General features: G+C 60.2%; 2 protein-coding genes across 2 annotated transcripts; one reads left to right on the top strand and one right to left on the bottom strand.

The window, feature by feature from the left end:
- Positions 1-215: 215 nt before the first annotated feature.
- Positions 216-13,825, bottom strand: LOC119841039 (chymotrypsinogen 2-like). Its single transcript, XM_043495367.1, is given in 10 exon segments — positions 216-432; positions 850-983; positions 1,441-1,583; positions 1,585-1,619; positions 1,930-2,008; positions 2,418-2,497; positions 3,761-3,864; positions 4,320-4,458; positions 11,179-11,362; positions 12,459-13,825. Coding segments are annotated over 8 exon segments (789 nt in total). The 5' UTR covers positions 4,372-4,458; positions 11,179-11,362; positions 12,459-13,825; the 3' UTR covers positions 216-270.
- LOC119841038 (chymotrypsinogen 2-like) lies at positions 8,216-14,056 on the top strand. Its single transcript, XM_043495368.1, is given in 8 exon segments — positions 8,216-8,331; positions 8,790-8,893; positions 9,764-9,840; positions 10,997-11,091; positions 11,372-11,551; positions 12,029-12,162; positions 13,857-13,920; positions 13,923-14,056. Coding segments are annotated over 8 exon segments (792 nt in total). The 5' UTR covers positions 8,216-8,279; the 3' UTR covers positions 14,009-14,056.
- Positions 14,057-14,368: the final 312 nt, after the last annotated feature.

A 14,368-nucleotide genomic window follows, 5' to 3' on the forward strand; every position in this document is an offset into this window, starting at 1 on the left:
GGCCTGCCTCCACGCAGGGGGCTGGACTAGATGATCTGTCGATGCTATGGGATAGTACCATGTGCTGCAGTACATAGCCATGTGCATGATCCCACCAGGGGATGCAGATAGACTGGAGAAGACCAGACATCCTGTGCCTTAGGTTTGGATTGTACCCCATCCACCACATGAGCCCTGTCACAGCCCAGGAGCCAAGAACTGCAGGGCCTGGGCACAGCTGGTCTCTGATGTGCCTTTATTGACCCGTCACGCTGGGAACGTGCTGCTCCGTTAATTGGCCACGATGGTCTGGTCAATCCAGGCCCTGAGCTTGGTGATATGAGTGTTAACGCTGGGCACGGAGGGGGAGCAGGTGCTGCTTCCCCAGGAGATGATCCCCACCAGGGTCCCGGCACTGTCCTTCTGGCGCACCAGGGGGCCGCCGGAGTCGCCCTGCAAGGACAAGCGGCAACAACAGGTTGCGGGGGGCATCTCCTTCTAGGGGATCACAAAGTGAGGGGGACCTGCTCATCCACCAGCTGTTCCCCAAATGCAAACGAGTCTGCGCTTGTCTGGATGGGGCCCTGTGTATCCACCACGGGCCCCAGGGCTGGGGAGAGCTATGGGGAACGGGGATTGCAGGCAGGAAAAGGGGAGCTTAAAGGAAGGAAGGGAGGGATGCATAGATCCCTGGTTAGATCAAGGGGGGGCTGCATGGACGGATGCAGGGATGGGGTGACAGGCAGGCAGGGAGGGAGGGATGGCTAGAGAGCGGAGATGGCTACCAGGGCAGCATTCTGAGCAGGGGCTAGGAGTGATGTGTGGCCAGAGAAGCAGGCAGGGGGGCTGCGGCACTGCAGAGCTGGGTGCCATGCAGGAGGAGGCTCCAGCAGCGCCGGCGCAGATCATGACGTCAGTGATCCTGAAGCTCCAGTAGGTCTTGCATTGCATATTGGTCAGCAGGGGCAGGGCCGCCTGCTGCAGCTCATCTGGGGTGTTCTGAGCTGGAAAACAAAGGCAGGCAGGAGACGGCATCAGCTGGGCAGCATGGGGCAGCCCCCAATCCCTGGCACTACAGCCCCTGAGCCTCGCCTGGCACCGGGACCCCAACAGAGAGGGAGGGGCCTGGAGAGCTACTCACGGGTCCCTTCTGCACAGGAAAGGCCCCAGCTGCTCCTGCCCTCCTGGGGCATGCAGAGGGTAGCAGTGTCCAGTCAGGCGGGGACCATTCAGGGGTCAAATTCTCTAGGTTTGGCCTGGGGCAGGGAGAGAGGCAGGGCCTGGGATTCTAGCTGGAGGAGGCAGAGGACTGTCCAGTGCTGTGGGGGCTGAGCTGGGCCCCCTTTCCTAGTCCATCATGTGCTCGGGAAGGTCAGATGGCAGGGGGCTGAGGTGAGGGGTTGGGGCAGAGTCAGATCAGTCGGCTGAGCTGAGTTCCCCATGTGGCCAGAGATACGTTACCGCTGGGATCGGTCAGGCCCCAGCCTCTGGTCACGTAGGTCAGGCCTCTGGGAAAGTTGTCAGTGGCCTCGGGCAGGCACAAGGGGGACACACAGTCCGTCATGTTGGCTGGGGTGGCCAGCTTGAGCAGGCTGATATCGTTCATACTGGAGACTGCTGAATTTGCGGTTCTTGAAAATCTGCCACACGAAACGGAGGAGCCTGAGACCATATCCAGCCCAGTATGAGACCGCACCAAAATCACATTCACTCCCTGTCAGGACCCTCGTAGGCTGCATTCACCCCGCTCCAGGAGGACTCCACAGAGACTGCATCCATCCCCTGCAGGACCCCGAGAAGCTCTGCGTGTGAGACATGGCACAGGCTGACCTGTGAGTGTACTGGGGTTTGAGGTGGGCACGAAGGCTCACTGGGGGCCCAGTGTTCCAGGCCCATGGAGGGAGGATGTGTGCAGCCCCCAAGGGGACCCTGTGCCGGCCAGTACCCTACCGGGGCGATCTGCAGGACTTGCACATCCTCAGCCGGAAAGCCTTGGTCAAATTCCCCCAGAACCACACGGTCACTGGTGCTGCAGGGGGAAGAAAAGGAAGCCCCGAGTACAGGGAATGGTGGGGCAGGCCTGGCTCCCTGCAGCACCTTCTGTCCCCTTCCCTGGGCACTGCCCAGGCCTGGTGCGGGGGGATCTGTGCCCAGGAAGTGTGGCAGGGGTATGGCAGGGGCAGTGGGAGCCCCTGGAGTGGGGTCAGGGCCCGGCCAGCCGGGCAGGGGATTGCAGGGCTGAAGGAAGCAGCCAGGGACATGCTACCCGAGAGGAGCTCCCTGTGTCAGGACACTGATGCCCGGGACCCATCCCCAGCAGTATCTGCCAGGACAGCTCAGTGCAGGTGGCACATCCATCCCCTCTGCGTCCCCTCACCCGCCTGTCCAACTCTAGTGCTAGGACCATGGTGCTCCACAGCTCCTGCCCCGGTTCCTACCTGACGCTGCAGTGGGCAGTGGTGACCACCCAGTTCTCGCTGATCAGGGAGCCGCCGCAGAAATGGAAGCTGGTGTTGTCCTGTGGGGAGAGGGAGAGCAGGTGGTGACTGAGCCAGCCCACAACAGCTGTGTGCTGGGGACCCCCCAGTCTGCCTGGCGGAGGCTGCCGGGAACCAGGGGAAGGGAATTGAGGCCAGAGCATCAAACTAAGGGGGAGCAGCTAGCTGAGACCCATCCCTGGGAGGCAGGCACTCCCTCCAGACACCCAGTGCCCTCTGCCCCATCTGCCAGGCTCTGCCAGACACAGATTGTAGCAGGGGCAGGCCTGCCCCACCCCGCAGTGTTCTCTGCTGAGCCCATGTGCTTGGAAGGGAGCCAGGGTCTGCGATGCCCGGCAGGGGCTGGGAGCGGCAGGAGAGAAGGGAACTCGGGGCAGGGGAAGGATTCCCACCAGAGCCCAGGTGCTGGAGCTGAGGAGCTCTGGGGGCAGGGCCGGGGGAAGGGTCCTGGCAGGTGCCCTTGAAGTGGCAGAGAGGCCAGGTCAGTTCATCCCACTGTCTCGGGTAGCGCTGCCCAACGGCAGATGCTGCCCTGGGGTAACACGCCCCTGTCCCACAGAATGGTAGGCACCATGTTGGGGGCAGGGAGGCTGGGAATTAGGGTAACCATATTTTCCAAAGAGACAACAGGGCACCATGCAGGGCTGACCCAAGTCCTCCCCTCCTTCCCCCGCAGGCAGGGCTAGCCCAAGCCCTGCCTGCCCCCCGACCCCTGCCCCCGTGAGGCTGTTGCTACTTGCCAGAAACCTGCCTGCCCCCCATCCGAGCCCTGCATGGGGCTGGCATCACAGTTTGCCCTCTGCACCACACCACACTTTTTTGATGAAAGTGGGCATTTGTCCTGTTTGCACTTCTCAGACTTGGTCAGGTAGCCAAGGCAAACGGGGCAAATGTCCACTTTTGCCAAAAAAGGCAGGACAACCGGGATAGGGCTTAAAAAGGGACTGTCCTGGCCAAAATGGGACGTCTGGTCACCCTACTGGGAATCCACCTGCATGCCAAAGCCAATCGGGGCAGCCAGTACTGCTGGGAAATGCACACAGAACGTGGAGGCGGGTGCCACAGGTAGCAACTGGGGGCCCAGATACCAAGGTGATGGGCATGTGCAGGCCCTGTCAGATGAATCCCCAGTAGCACTGAGACACTGCCTAGTTGCCCTGGGACACCATGAAATCACACCCCCACCTCCCCGGTTCTCTAAGGGCCTGGCCCCTCCTGCCTTTCCCCCCAGCTTTGCTCCCCATGGGGCCCCTGCCTGGCTGAAGGGGCTGCTGGGCTCTCACCTGCAGGGAGACCTGCCAGGGCCAGGATCCAGGAACCGCCATCTCACAGTTCACGGTTCGTGCATAGCCGCTGATGGCAGGCTGGATGGCAGGGAGGCTGCAGCCTGCAGGAGGGAAGGAGAGGAGTTGACCACAGCTCCTGGTGTCCAGCGGGGAGGGAGCACAGCACTAGGGCCCAGGCTACTCCGTGGGGCACCCCAGCAGTGGGGCGGTAGCTGGGGGATCAGTCAGTGGCTGGTGGCCTTTGCTACAGCCATGGGCATGCACTGCCCACTCCAATTCACCTGGAGGCATCCCCCAGAGCCAGGGCCAAGACCAGGGCTGTACTGCCACCATAGGGGGAAGGATGGATTGGGGGGACCCTGAGCGCTGTCAAGCATAGCATGGCACTGGCTGCATCCATCTGCGCCATCAGCAGTGTCTCCAGCTGGGAGAGTAGAGACAGGGCTGGGGCTACCGTCACCTGTATCTTCTTGGGAGCTCCCAGTGGCGGAGAGACACTTCCCCGGCTCTGGGCCTTCCAGCCCCTGCTGGCAGTTGGAGGCCAGGTGGCACTTACCATGGGCAGAGCCCAGGAAGGTGAGACAGGGCAGGACCCAGAGGAAGGCCATTCTGCTTCTTACATGGGTCACGGAGACTAAGCAGGGTCAGCAGCCCTTTGTATAATTCTGCCAGGGGCAGCTCACGGGAGGTGGCAGTTGAGAAAGAGACAGGAGCCAGTTTTTCAACCTGCTGTCCAGGGACATTGGGGAGATAAGCTGGGCAGCCCTGAGGTCCCATGGTTAGAGTTCCAAGGGACAGGCTGGCCTGGAGGCAGGGCTTGGGCCAGGAGCAGGGACCGCAGCAGCTGCTCCCTGGAGGAGTGTGGGGAGCCGGAGAGCTGCGTGGGAGCCAGAGGGCTGAGACCTGGGAGCAGGGAGCCCGTGGGAGTCTGTGACCCTCTGCCCTCAGGGGAGTGACAACTCCAGGGAGCCAGGCGCCATATCCTGCAGTGCATGATGCATGCTTCCCTTCCCCACTCAGCATCCTGCAGGCTGTGCACAGGGGAGAACACACTGCCCAGGGCTCTGCAAAAGCTGTCCTAATGCTCAGTGGGCTGCTTCTTTGGTTTCCCATCCATATGGTGTTTTACCAGTCACCTTGTGACCCAGCCTCTCCTCGCGCACCGTGCCTTGCTGGCGGCAAGTGTTGCTCCTGGGGCAATTCTGCACCGCTGAGCACACACGTAATTAATGTCCCACGCAGCCTGTTTTTTGTTTTTGTTTTTTGTTTTTTTACAGAAAATAACTTCTGCCGGAAAGTTGCTTCAGTTCCACCTTTAGCCCACCAGGGATCACTGTGGTGCTAGAACAGAGTAGGTGCTCCCAGGTGCCAGACTTGCGGCAGGGGCTGAATGGCAGTGGAGCCGTGGGTGCGGGGGGAGTGCAGGGACACATGGGTACGGGGGGTGCAGGTACACATGGGGATGGTAGGAGGGGATTGGCTAAGGGGGTGCAGGGACATGTGAGGATAGGGGAGGGGGTGCAGGGACATATGGGGACGGGACAGACGTGCCTGACTGAATGGGAGAGGCTAGGGGTCAGCCAGGGGCTGCATTGGGGAGGCTCCCTAACAATCCCTCCTTGCCCCCCCACCCAAATCTTTTCCATATTTCTCCCACCCACACCCACCAACCCTCCAGGTTCACTCCCAGGCTCCTTCCCACTCCTCCATTACCCCTGACTCCCCCAAACCTTTGCACTGCTTCTGAAGGGGCAGGAAATACGTTCCTGTTCTGTAGTTTAAATGAATTACTCAAAGTTACATATTAATATGCCTAGTGAGGAATCTATTTGACAAAAAACATTTCCTGAATAATTTTCATTGTCTGGATTGTTCCAGGCATACTTGCTGACACGTATTTTGAAATAAATCACCAAACTAATTGAAACTGGGGTGATTATATTGTGCTATTTTAACAAATAAAATATGCAGAATGTTCAAATATTGGGTGCAGAATTTTCAGGCACAGAATTCCGCCAGGAGTAAAGTGTGCAGCACCCAAACCCTAACAATTCTGCAGCCAGTTTTTAGCTGGGCTTAAACCTTGCCCTGAGCTGGAGAATCCCCTGCGCAGAGGGATTTGGCTTTCCCCAGCCCACAGTCAACAGACCCTTTGCACTTCTGCCCCCATCCAGAGGCCGAGGGGCTTTCCTCGGCGCCTGTTCAGTTCACCAGAGCGCCCTCAGATCGGGGCGTGGGGCTTTCCCCGGCTAGCCATCACACCTGTGGCAGGTGCCAGAAGGTTTCTGATAAGCACGGGGGATGGGCAGCACCCTGACCCGGACACAAGTGGGCAATAGGCTGAGCAATAGGACAGCAGGAGGCCCCTCAGCTGCTTTTCTCAGCTCCAGGGCTCCACAGTGAATGCCCCGCAGTGTGCTTGGATGCTGCCGCCAGTTACCTACTCAGCTGCCAACTGATGGCTTTCAAGACTTTCCCTCCATCTCCTCCCTGTTCAGTCAGTTCTAGTCTGTGCATGTTCATCAGTTGCATTTGTCCCCTCCACCTTCTCTGGGTTGCCCGCCCACTTCCCGGATCCCAGTAGGATCCAGGCCAGCCACCCTGGGCCAAGGCCATTCTTTGTGAGCAACTAGCCAAAGAACCTCGTGATGTGCATCCTCCATTCCTCTTCCTCCTCCAGCAACCGGCCAGGCCTCACTTCCTGGCTACAAGGGGCAGCAGCCGCTGCCACCATCTCCGGACCTTAGAAAGGATCAAAGGTGGCATTCACAATGGGAATTAGGCACCTCTTCTCATGGGAGTTGGGCACCTACAAGCCTTCTTGATTCCCTCAACTCTGCATGATGTCAAGTATCACAGGGGTAGTCGCGTTTGTCTGTATCCATAAAAACAATGAGGATTACGGTGGCACCTTAAAGACTAACAAATTTATTTGGGCATAAGCAATTCCCCCTCTCTTGGAATTGACACCTCCTCATCAATTATTGTGAGTGGACTACATCCACCCTGACTGAATTGGCCTTCAACACTGGTTCTCCACTTGTAAGGTAACTCCCTTCTCTTCATGTGCCAATATATATTTATGCCTGTATCTGTAATTTTCACTCCATGCATCTGAAGAAGTGGGTTTTTTACCCATGAAAGCTTATGCCCAAATAAATCTTAAGGTGCCATCAGACTCCTCATTGTTTTTCCTCAACTCTGAGCCACTTGGCCAAATCCCCTCCAGCTCTTCTCTGGAGGTGACACAACCTTGTGGGGCCCTCTCCTCACATGGGGGCAGCCTCTCCTCTGCCCCTTGGCAATCTCCCACGTTGTGGAAACCAGAGCTGCCCCCGGTGCCTGGTGGGGGAATCAGCCTGTCTTGGCGCTTGCTAGTTTGGCATCTGCCACACCAGGGGCTCAGCCCTACATGGACACTAGGAACGGCCAAGGGGTTAAAGCCAGGGCTGGGTGGTATCTGGCTAATCATACCACCTGCTGATACCAGCTCAGTTTAGCTAGGGCCCAAGCAGCTGCTTTCCACTTCCTCGCATGCAGCAGCAGCAGCAGCAGCAGCAACCCCAGGACCCCAAAGCCCATCCTCTGGCTCAGAGTGCCCATTCCTGCAGGGCTGGGCTGGGCAATCCCCCTCCAGGGTCAGCAGCTCGGCCTGAAAACGAGTTCTTTGGTGGACCCAGAACAAAGAAACCCTGAGATGGGCTGGCAGATGGAGGTCTTCGGCTGCATCCCAGCCCCTGTCCTGGGACAGCACAACCAGCCAGTGCGAGGGAGGAGGTCCAGGGCAGGGCTGGCAAAACAAAGGTGCTCTGAAGGAAACTACACCACATGAAGCACAAGGAGAGAGGGAATAACAGATATAAATGGGGCTGTTATTCCCACAACATCATGACAATATGCACTGAAGCGGGCAGGTCCAACTGCAGGACTAGGGCTCAGGACTCCTGGGTTCTCCATGCAGCTACATCCCGGACACACTAAAGGACCCTGGGGCTAGTCCCTGCTCTGCAGTGGCCCATCTGGCTGGGGTGGGGGCCATAGGAGTGTGCTGGCTCACCACACATGGTGCTGGGAGGATTAGGCAGTGCCAACTGTACGCCAGAGCAATTTGCTCATCACTAACACCTCAGTGGGGAGGGGAAGTGTGCACCCCACACTGTGAGGCCAAGGCCCTGGCTGCCTGGCACCCAGATCTCCCGGAGTTGTCAATCCCTTGAGGGTAGAGGATCACTGACTCCCACAGGCTCCCTGCTCCCAGGCCTCTGCCCATCGGCTCTCTGGCTCCCACATGGCTCCCCACACTCCTCCAGAGAACAGCTGCTGCAGTCCCAAGCCCTGCCCCCAGCCAGCCTGACCCCTGGTGTCTGCCCATGGCTACTTTGGGGCTGCCAGCTTATCTCCCCAAGGACAGCAGGGTGGAAAATTGGCTCCTGTCCCTTTCTGAGCTGCCTCCTGGCAGGAGTATATAAAGGGCTGCTGACCCTGCTTGGTCTCCACAACCCATGTAAGAAGCAGAATGGCTTTCCCCTGGCTCCTGCCCTGCTTTGTCTTCCTGGGCGCTGCCCATGATAAGTGCCACCTGGCCTCCTTCGACTGCCAGCAGGGGCTGAAAGGCCCAGAGCCGGGAAAGGGTCTCTCTGCCACGGGGAGTTCCCGAGGAGACGCAGGTGATGGCAGCCCAAGCCCTGTCTCTACTCTCCCAGCTGGAGACACTGCTGATGGCGCAGATGGATGCAGCCAGTGCCATGCTATGCTTGACAGCGCTCGGGGTCCCCCCAATCCATCCTTCCCCCTATGGTGGCAGTACAGCCCTGGTCTTGGCCCTGGCTCTGGGGGATGCCTCCAGGTGAATTGGAGTGGGCAGTGCATGCCCATGGCTGTAGCAAAGGCCACCAGCCACTGACTGATCCCCCAGCTACCGCCCCACTGCTGGGGTGCCCCACGGAGTAGCCTGGGCCCTAGTGCTGTGCTCCCTCCCTGCTGGACACCAGGAGCTGTGGTCAATTCCTCTCCTTCCCTCCTGCAGGCTGCGGCCTCCCTGCCATCCAGCCTGCCATCAGCGGCTATGCACGAACCGTGAACTGCGAGATGGCGGTTCCTGGATCCTGGCCCTGGCAGGTCTCCCTGCAGGTGAGAGCCCAGCAGCCCCTTCAGCCAGGCAGGGGCCCCCTGGGGAGCAAAGCTGGGGGGAAAGGCAGGAGGGGCCAGGCCCTTAGAGAACCGGGGAGGTGGGGGTGTGATTTCATGGTGTCCCAGGGCAACTAGGCAGTGTCTCAGTGCTACTGGGGATTCATCTGACAGGGCCTGCACATGCCCATCACCTTGGTATCTGGGCCCCCAGTTGCTCCCTGTGGCACCCGCCTCCACGTTCTGTGTGCATTTCCCAGCAGCACTGGCTGCCTCTGGCTGCTTAGATTGGCTCCAGTGTGTAGATGGATTCCCAGCCTCCCTGCCCCCAGTCGGTGCCCTGCTCTACTGTGGAACAGGGGCCTGTTACCCGACAGAGGCAGCGCTACCCCAGATAATGGGATGAACTGACCTGGCCTCTCTGCCGCTCCAAGGGCACCTGCCAGGACCCTTCCCCCAGTCCTGCTCCCAGAGCCCCTCAGCTCCAGCACCCAGGATCTGGTGGGAATCCTTCCCCTGCCCCAAGTTCCCTTCTCTCCTGCCGCTCCCAATCCCTGCCGGGCATCGCAGACCCTGGCTTCCTTCCAAGCATACAGGCTCAGCAGAGATCCCTGCGGGGTGGGGCAGGCCTGCCCCTGCTGCAATCTGTGCCCGGCAGGGCCTGGAAAATGGGGCAGAGGGCACTGACTGCCAGGAAGGGGCGCCTGCTTCCCAGGGATGGGTCTCAGCCAGATGCTCCCCCTTATTTTGATGCTCTGGCCCCGATTCCCCTTCCCTAGTTCCTGGCAGCCCCCGCCAGGCAGCAGCAAAGGTCCCTGGCACGTGGCCATGGTGGGCCGGCTCAATCACTGCCTGCTCTCCCCCTCCCCACAGAACACCGGCTTCCATTTCTGCAGCAGTTCCCTGATCAGCGAGAACTGGGTGGTCACGGCTGCCCACTGCAGCGTCAGGTAGGAATCTAGGTGGGAGCCACAGGGCACCAAGGCCCTAGGGTTACCAACTTTCTAATTGCACAAAACCGAACACCCTTGCCCCTTCCCTGAGGCCCTGCGCCTTCTCACTCACTCGCTATCCCCCACCCTAACTCACTTTCACTGAGCTGGGGCAGGGGGTTGGGTGTGGGAGGGCTCCGGCTGAGGGTGCGGGCTCTGGGGTGGGGCTTGGTAAGAGGGGTTTGGAGTGCATGACGGGGCTCCGGGCTGGACAAGGGGGTTGTGATGCAGGTGGGGCTGTTGGCTCCTGGACGGGGCTCAGGGCTGGGGCAGAGGGTTGGGGTACACGTGAGGGGTGTAGGGTCTTGGAGGGAGTTAGGGTGCAGGAAGGGGTTCTGACCTGGGGCAAGGGGTTCACGGTGCAGGAGGGGGTTCAGGGGTCGGGTTCAGCGGCGCTTACCTCAGGCGGCTCCAGTCGGTGGTGCAGCGGGGCCAAGGCAGGGTTCCTGCTTGCCCTGGCAGTGGCTCCACGCTGCTCCCAGAAGCAGTCGGACTAGACTGAGGCATGCTGCCCACACCTGCAGGCACCGCCTCCACAGCTCCCATTGGCTGTGGTTCCCGGACCTTCCCTGATTGCCCCTGCACCTAGGGGCAGGACACATTGCCCATCTAGGAGCCATACGGTGCCAGGGCAGGCAGGGAGCCTGCCTTAGCTCTGTGGCGCCACTGACTAGACTTTTAAACAGGTCAGTCAGCGGTGCAGACCACAGTCGCCAGGGTCCCTTTTCAACCGGGCGTTCCAGTAAAAAAACAGCTGCCTGGCAACCCTACAAGAAGCAGGCACTAGAGTTGGACAGCCGGGTGAGGGGACGCAGAGGGGATGGATGTGCCACCTACACTGAGCTGTCCTGGCAGATACTGCTGGGGATGGGGCCCAGGCATCAGTGTCCTGATGAAGGGAGCTCCGCTCAGGGCACATGTCCCCAGCTGCTTCTTTCAGTCCTGCAATCCCCAGCCCTAAGCCAGCTCCCACTACCCCTACCACACTTCCTGGAAACAGATCCCCTGCGCCAGGCCTGGGCAGTGCCCAGCAGAGGGGTTGGAAGGTGCTGCAGGGAGCCAGGCCTGCCCCACCATTCCCTGAACTCGGGGCTTGCTTTTCTTCCCCCTGCAGCACAAGTCACCGTGTGGTTCTGGGGGAATTTAACCAACGCTCTCCGACTGAGGATGTGCAAGTCCTGCAGATCGCCAAGGTAGGGGGCTGCCGATGTGGGGTCCCCTTGGGGGCTGCACACATCCTCCCTCCCCAGGCCCCCAATGACCCTTCATGCCAACCTCAACCCCCGGTACACTCACACGTCAGCCTGTGCCATGTCTCATGCGCAGAGCTCCTCGGGGTCCTGCAGAGGGTGGACGCGGTCTCTCGGGAGTCTGGCTGGACTGGGGTGGACGCGGCCTACATGGGTCCTGCTATGGGGTGGATGAGATTTCGGTGGGGTCTCGTATAGGCATTGGATGTGGTCTCAGACTCCACTGTCTCCTGTGACAGGTTTTCAAGAACCCCGTTTCAGCATGTTAACCGTGAAGAATGACATCACCCTGCTGAAGCTGGCTTCCCCAGCCAAACTGACAGCCCACGTGTCCCCTGTGTGCCTGCCTGAGTCCACCAATGACTCCCCTGGAGGCCTGACCTGCATGACCACGGGCTGGGGCCTGACTGATCCCACGGGTAATGTCTCCGGGTCTCCGCACCGCTCTGGCCTCTTGTGGGACAGAGTCCTGGAGCGCCGACAGGAACTCAACTTAGCCAACTGATCTGACTGCGCCCCATCCCCTCACCTCAGTCCCCCGCCCTCTGACCTTCCCGGGCACATACTGGACTAGGAAACGGGGCCCTACTCAGGACCCCCAGCTCTAGGCAGCCTTCCGCCCCCTCCGGCTAGAGTCCCAGGCCCTGCCTCTCTCCCTGCCCCAGGCCAAATCCAGAGAATTTGGCTGAAATGCCCCCCCAGGGGTCCCCACCTGACTGGACACAGCTACCCTGTGCGTGCCCCAGGAGGGCAGGAGCAGCTGGGGCCTTTTCTCTTTTCTCCCTCCCTGTTGAGGTCCCAGTGCCAGGCAAGGCCATGGGGCTGCAGTGCCAGGGATTGGGGGCTGCCCCATGCTGCTCAGCTGATGCCGTCTCCTGCCTGCCTTTGTTTTCCAGCTCAGAACACCCCAGATGAGCTGCAGCAGGCGGCCCTGCCCCTGCTGACCAACATGCAATGCAAGACCTACTGGGGCTTCAGGATCACTGACGTCATGATCTGCGCCGGTGCTGCTGGAGCCTCCTCCTTCATGGCACCCAGCTCTGCAGTGCCGCAGCCCCCTGTGCCCACCTGTCTGGCCACACATCACTCCTAGTGCTGGCACAGATCCCCAGGGTCCATGCTATGGCCCCCACTTTAGAACAGTCTCTAGGGGGAACCCCTGCAATGTGCCAGACCTCCAGGGGATCTCACTCTCCCTCCGGGGTAGAGCACGGCCTCACCGCCTCCTTAGACTGGCCTTCAGCTCCCCTGCGTCACACCGCGAGACCCACTGTGCCAGCAGCCTGCCCAGATGCAGGGACCCCCACTGTTCGGGCAGCACCTCACCTCCAGACGAGAGGCCTGACTCCTTCCAGCAGCCAGTTCTTCTCTTATGCCTTCCAGGCCGGTGTTTGGCAGCCTGGGATCCTTGCCCAGCTTCCCTGCCAGAGACGGGCAATCCCTTGTTCGCTGGCTGTCAGCGCCCTGAGATTGAGTTTGCTGTTGTCTTCTCAGACACTCAATTGATATGGGGACTCAGGCCCAGACAGCTAGTGCCACTTGTCTCTTCACCTGCCTTGAGAACAAACAGTTCTTTTCCACCCCACTGGGTAACAATGCAGCAAAGAGGGGAAACTGAGGCACACACCAGCTTCCTAAAAATAGCCCAGAAAATTCCCACTTCACCGCAACCACCACCGCAACAACTGTCCTCTGGCCACCTCCCGCTTCAGCTATCCCTGCCTGCCTGTCACCCCATCCCTACAGCTGTCTGCATAGCCCTCCTTTGTCCACCCCAGCTCCATGCAGCCAGCCTTTGCTTCTTCCATGCACCTGGAACAGGGTGGCCCAAGGCTGCTGCACAATTGGGACATCTGCCTCCGTTTCCCCTTCCATCGCCCCTAGACAGGAATACAGTGTCTCAGTGTGCAGTTCAAGGCCCACCTCTGGGCACGGTGTATTCGTGTACATGTTCAGGAACATGCAGAACCCTCATGGTAAAACTGGTCTGCCCAAACCCCCGAAGGACAGCCATAGCCGCTTTCCATGGAGTGTATCCAGCCTGTTCCCGGCTCTTTGCCCCTGCTCCAGGCTCTACTCTCCAGCCATGCCCCTGAGGGCCTCCAGATTCGCTCTTCCCCTGGAGCCCCCAGTCTGGTCTCCCAGGAGAGGGCTCCCCGCGGTATCCCACCGCACGGGTCTCTTCGCTTGAAGTCCTACTCCAGATCCCCCATCCAGCATCAAATCCTCTTGGTTCAGGCTTAGTGCCCCCTAACCGGCCCTGTTCTTCCCCTTGTTCCTAGGGGTCTGAGCACAACAGCTCCCAAAACTCAACTGGGCTCCCCAGCTCTAGGCTGTTCTCCCCAACAATGGCTTGCACCTTGAGCTAGTCCTACCCTCCATGCGATACGATGTACCTCTGCCCCCTACCTCTCTCCTTGTCCTTCCCCCCCCCATCCTTTCTTAAGCCCACCTGGGAGGCAGCTGACCAGTCACAGGGGCATGGGCCTCTTCTCTCTTAAAGGGCCAGTCTCCCTGTGACACCCCTTGTTTCTCTGCCCACGATCCCCGCTCCCCATAGCTCTCCCCAGCCCTGGAGCCCGTGGTGGATACACAGGGTCCCATCCAGTCAAGCGCAGACTCGTTTGCATTCGGGGAACAGCCGGTGGATAAGCAGGTCCCCCTCGCTTTGCGACCCCCTAGAAGGAGACCCCCCCAACCTGCTGCTACTGCTTGTCCTTGCAGGGCGACTCTGGCAGCCCCCTGGTGCGCCAGAAGGACGGTGTCTGGACCCTGGTGGGGATCATCTCCCCACCTGCTCCCTCTCCACGCCTGGTGTTTACGCCCGCGTCACCAAGCTCAGGGCCTGGATCGACCAGACCATCGTGGCCAATTAATGGAGCAGCACGTTCCCAGCGTGATGGGTCAATAAAGGCACATCAGAGACCGGCTGTGCCCGTGCCCTGCAGTCCTTGGCTTCTGGGCCGCGACAGGGCTCATGGGAGGGGGGAAAGCTGGGGCAGTGGGGACCCCCTGGCCTCGTCTGCTCTCGCCCCCAGGCTGGGGGAGTCTGTCCTTGTAGCCCTCTGTCCCTGGGGTTCTCCGAAGGCCTTACAAGCTCTGCGGGATGCTGCGGGCTGGGCGTCCCGAGGCCACCTGCAGAGGGGTCACGACGGGCCTGAGCGGGCCAGGGTAGGGAGTCATGCCAGGCGGCACCAGCGGCCTTCCCCCGAGCCAACCCCACCGCCTCCCTTGGG

This window comes from Dermochelys coriacea, chromosome 12, assembly GCF_009764565.3.
Source record: "Dermochelys coriacea isolate rDerCor1 chromosome 12, rDerCor1.pri.v4, whole genome shotgun sequence".
In the NCBI taxonomy this organism is placed as follows: Eukaryota; Metazoa; Chordata; order Testudines; family Dermochelyidae; genus Dermochelys; species Dermochelys coriacea.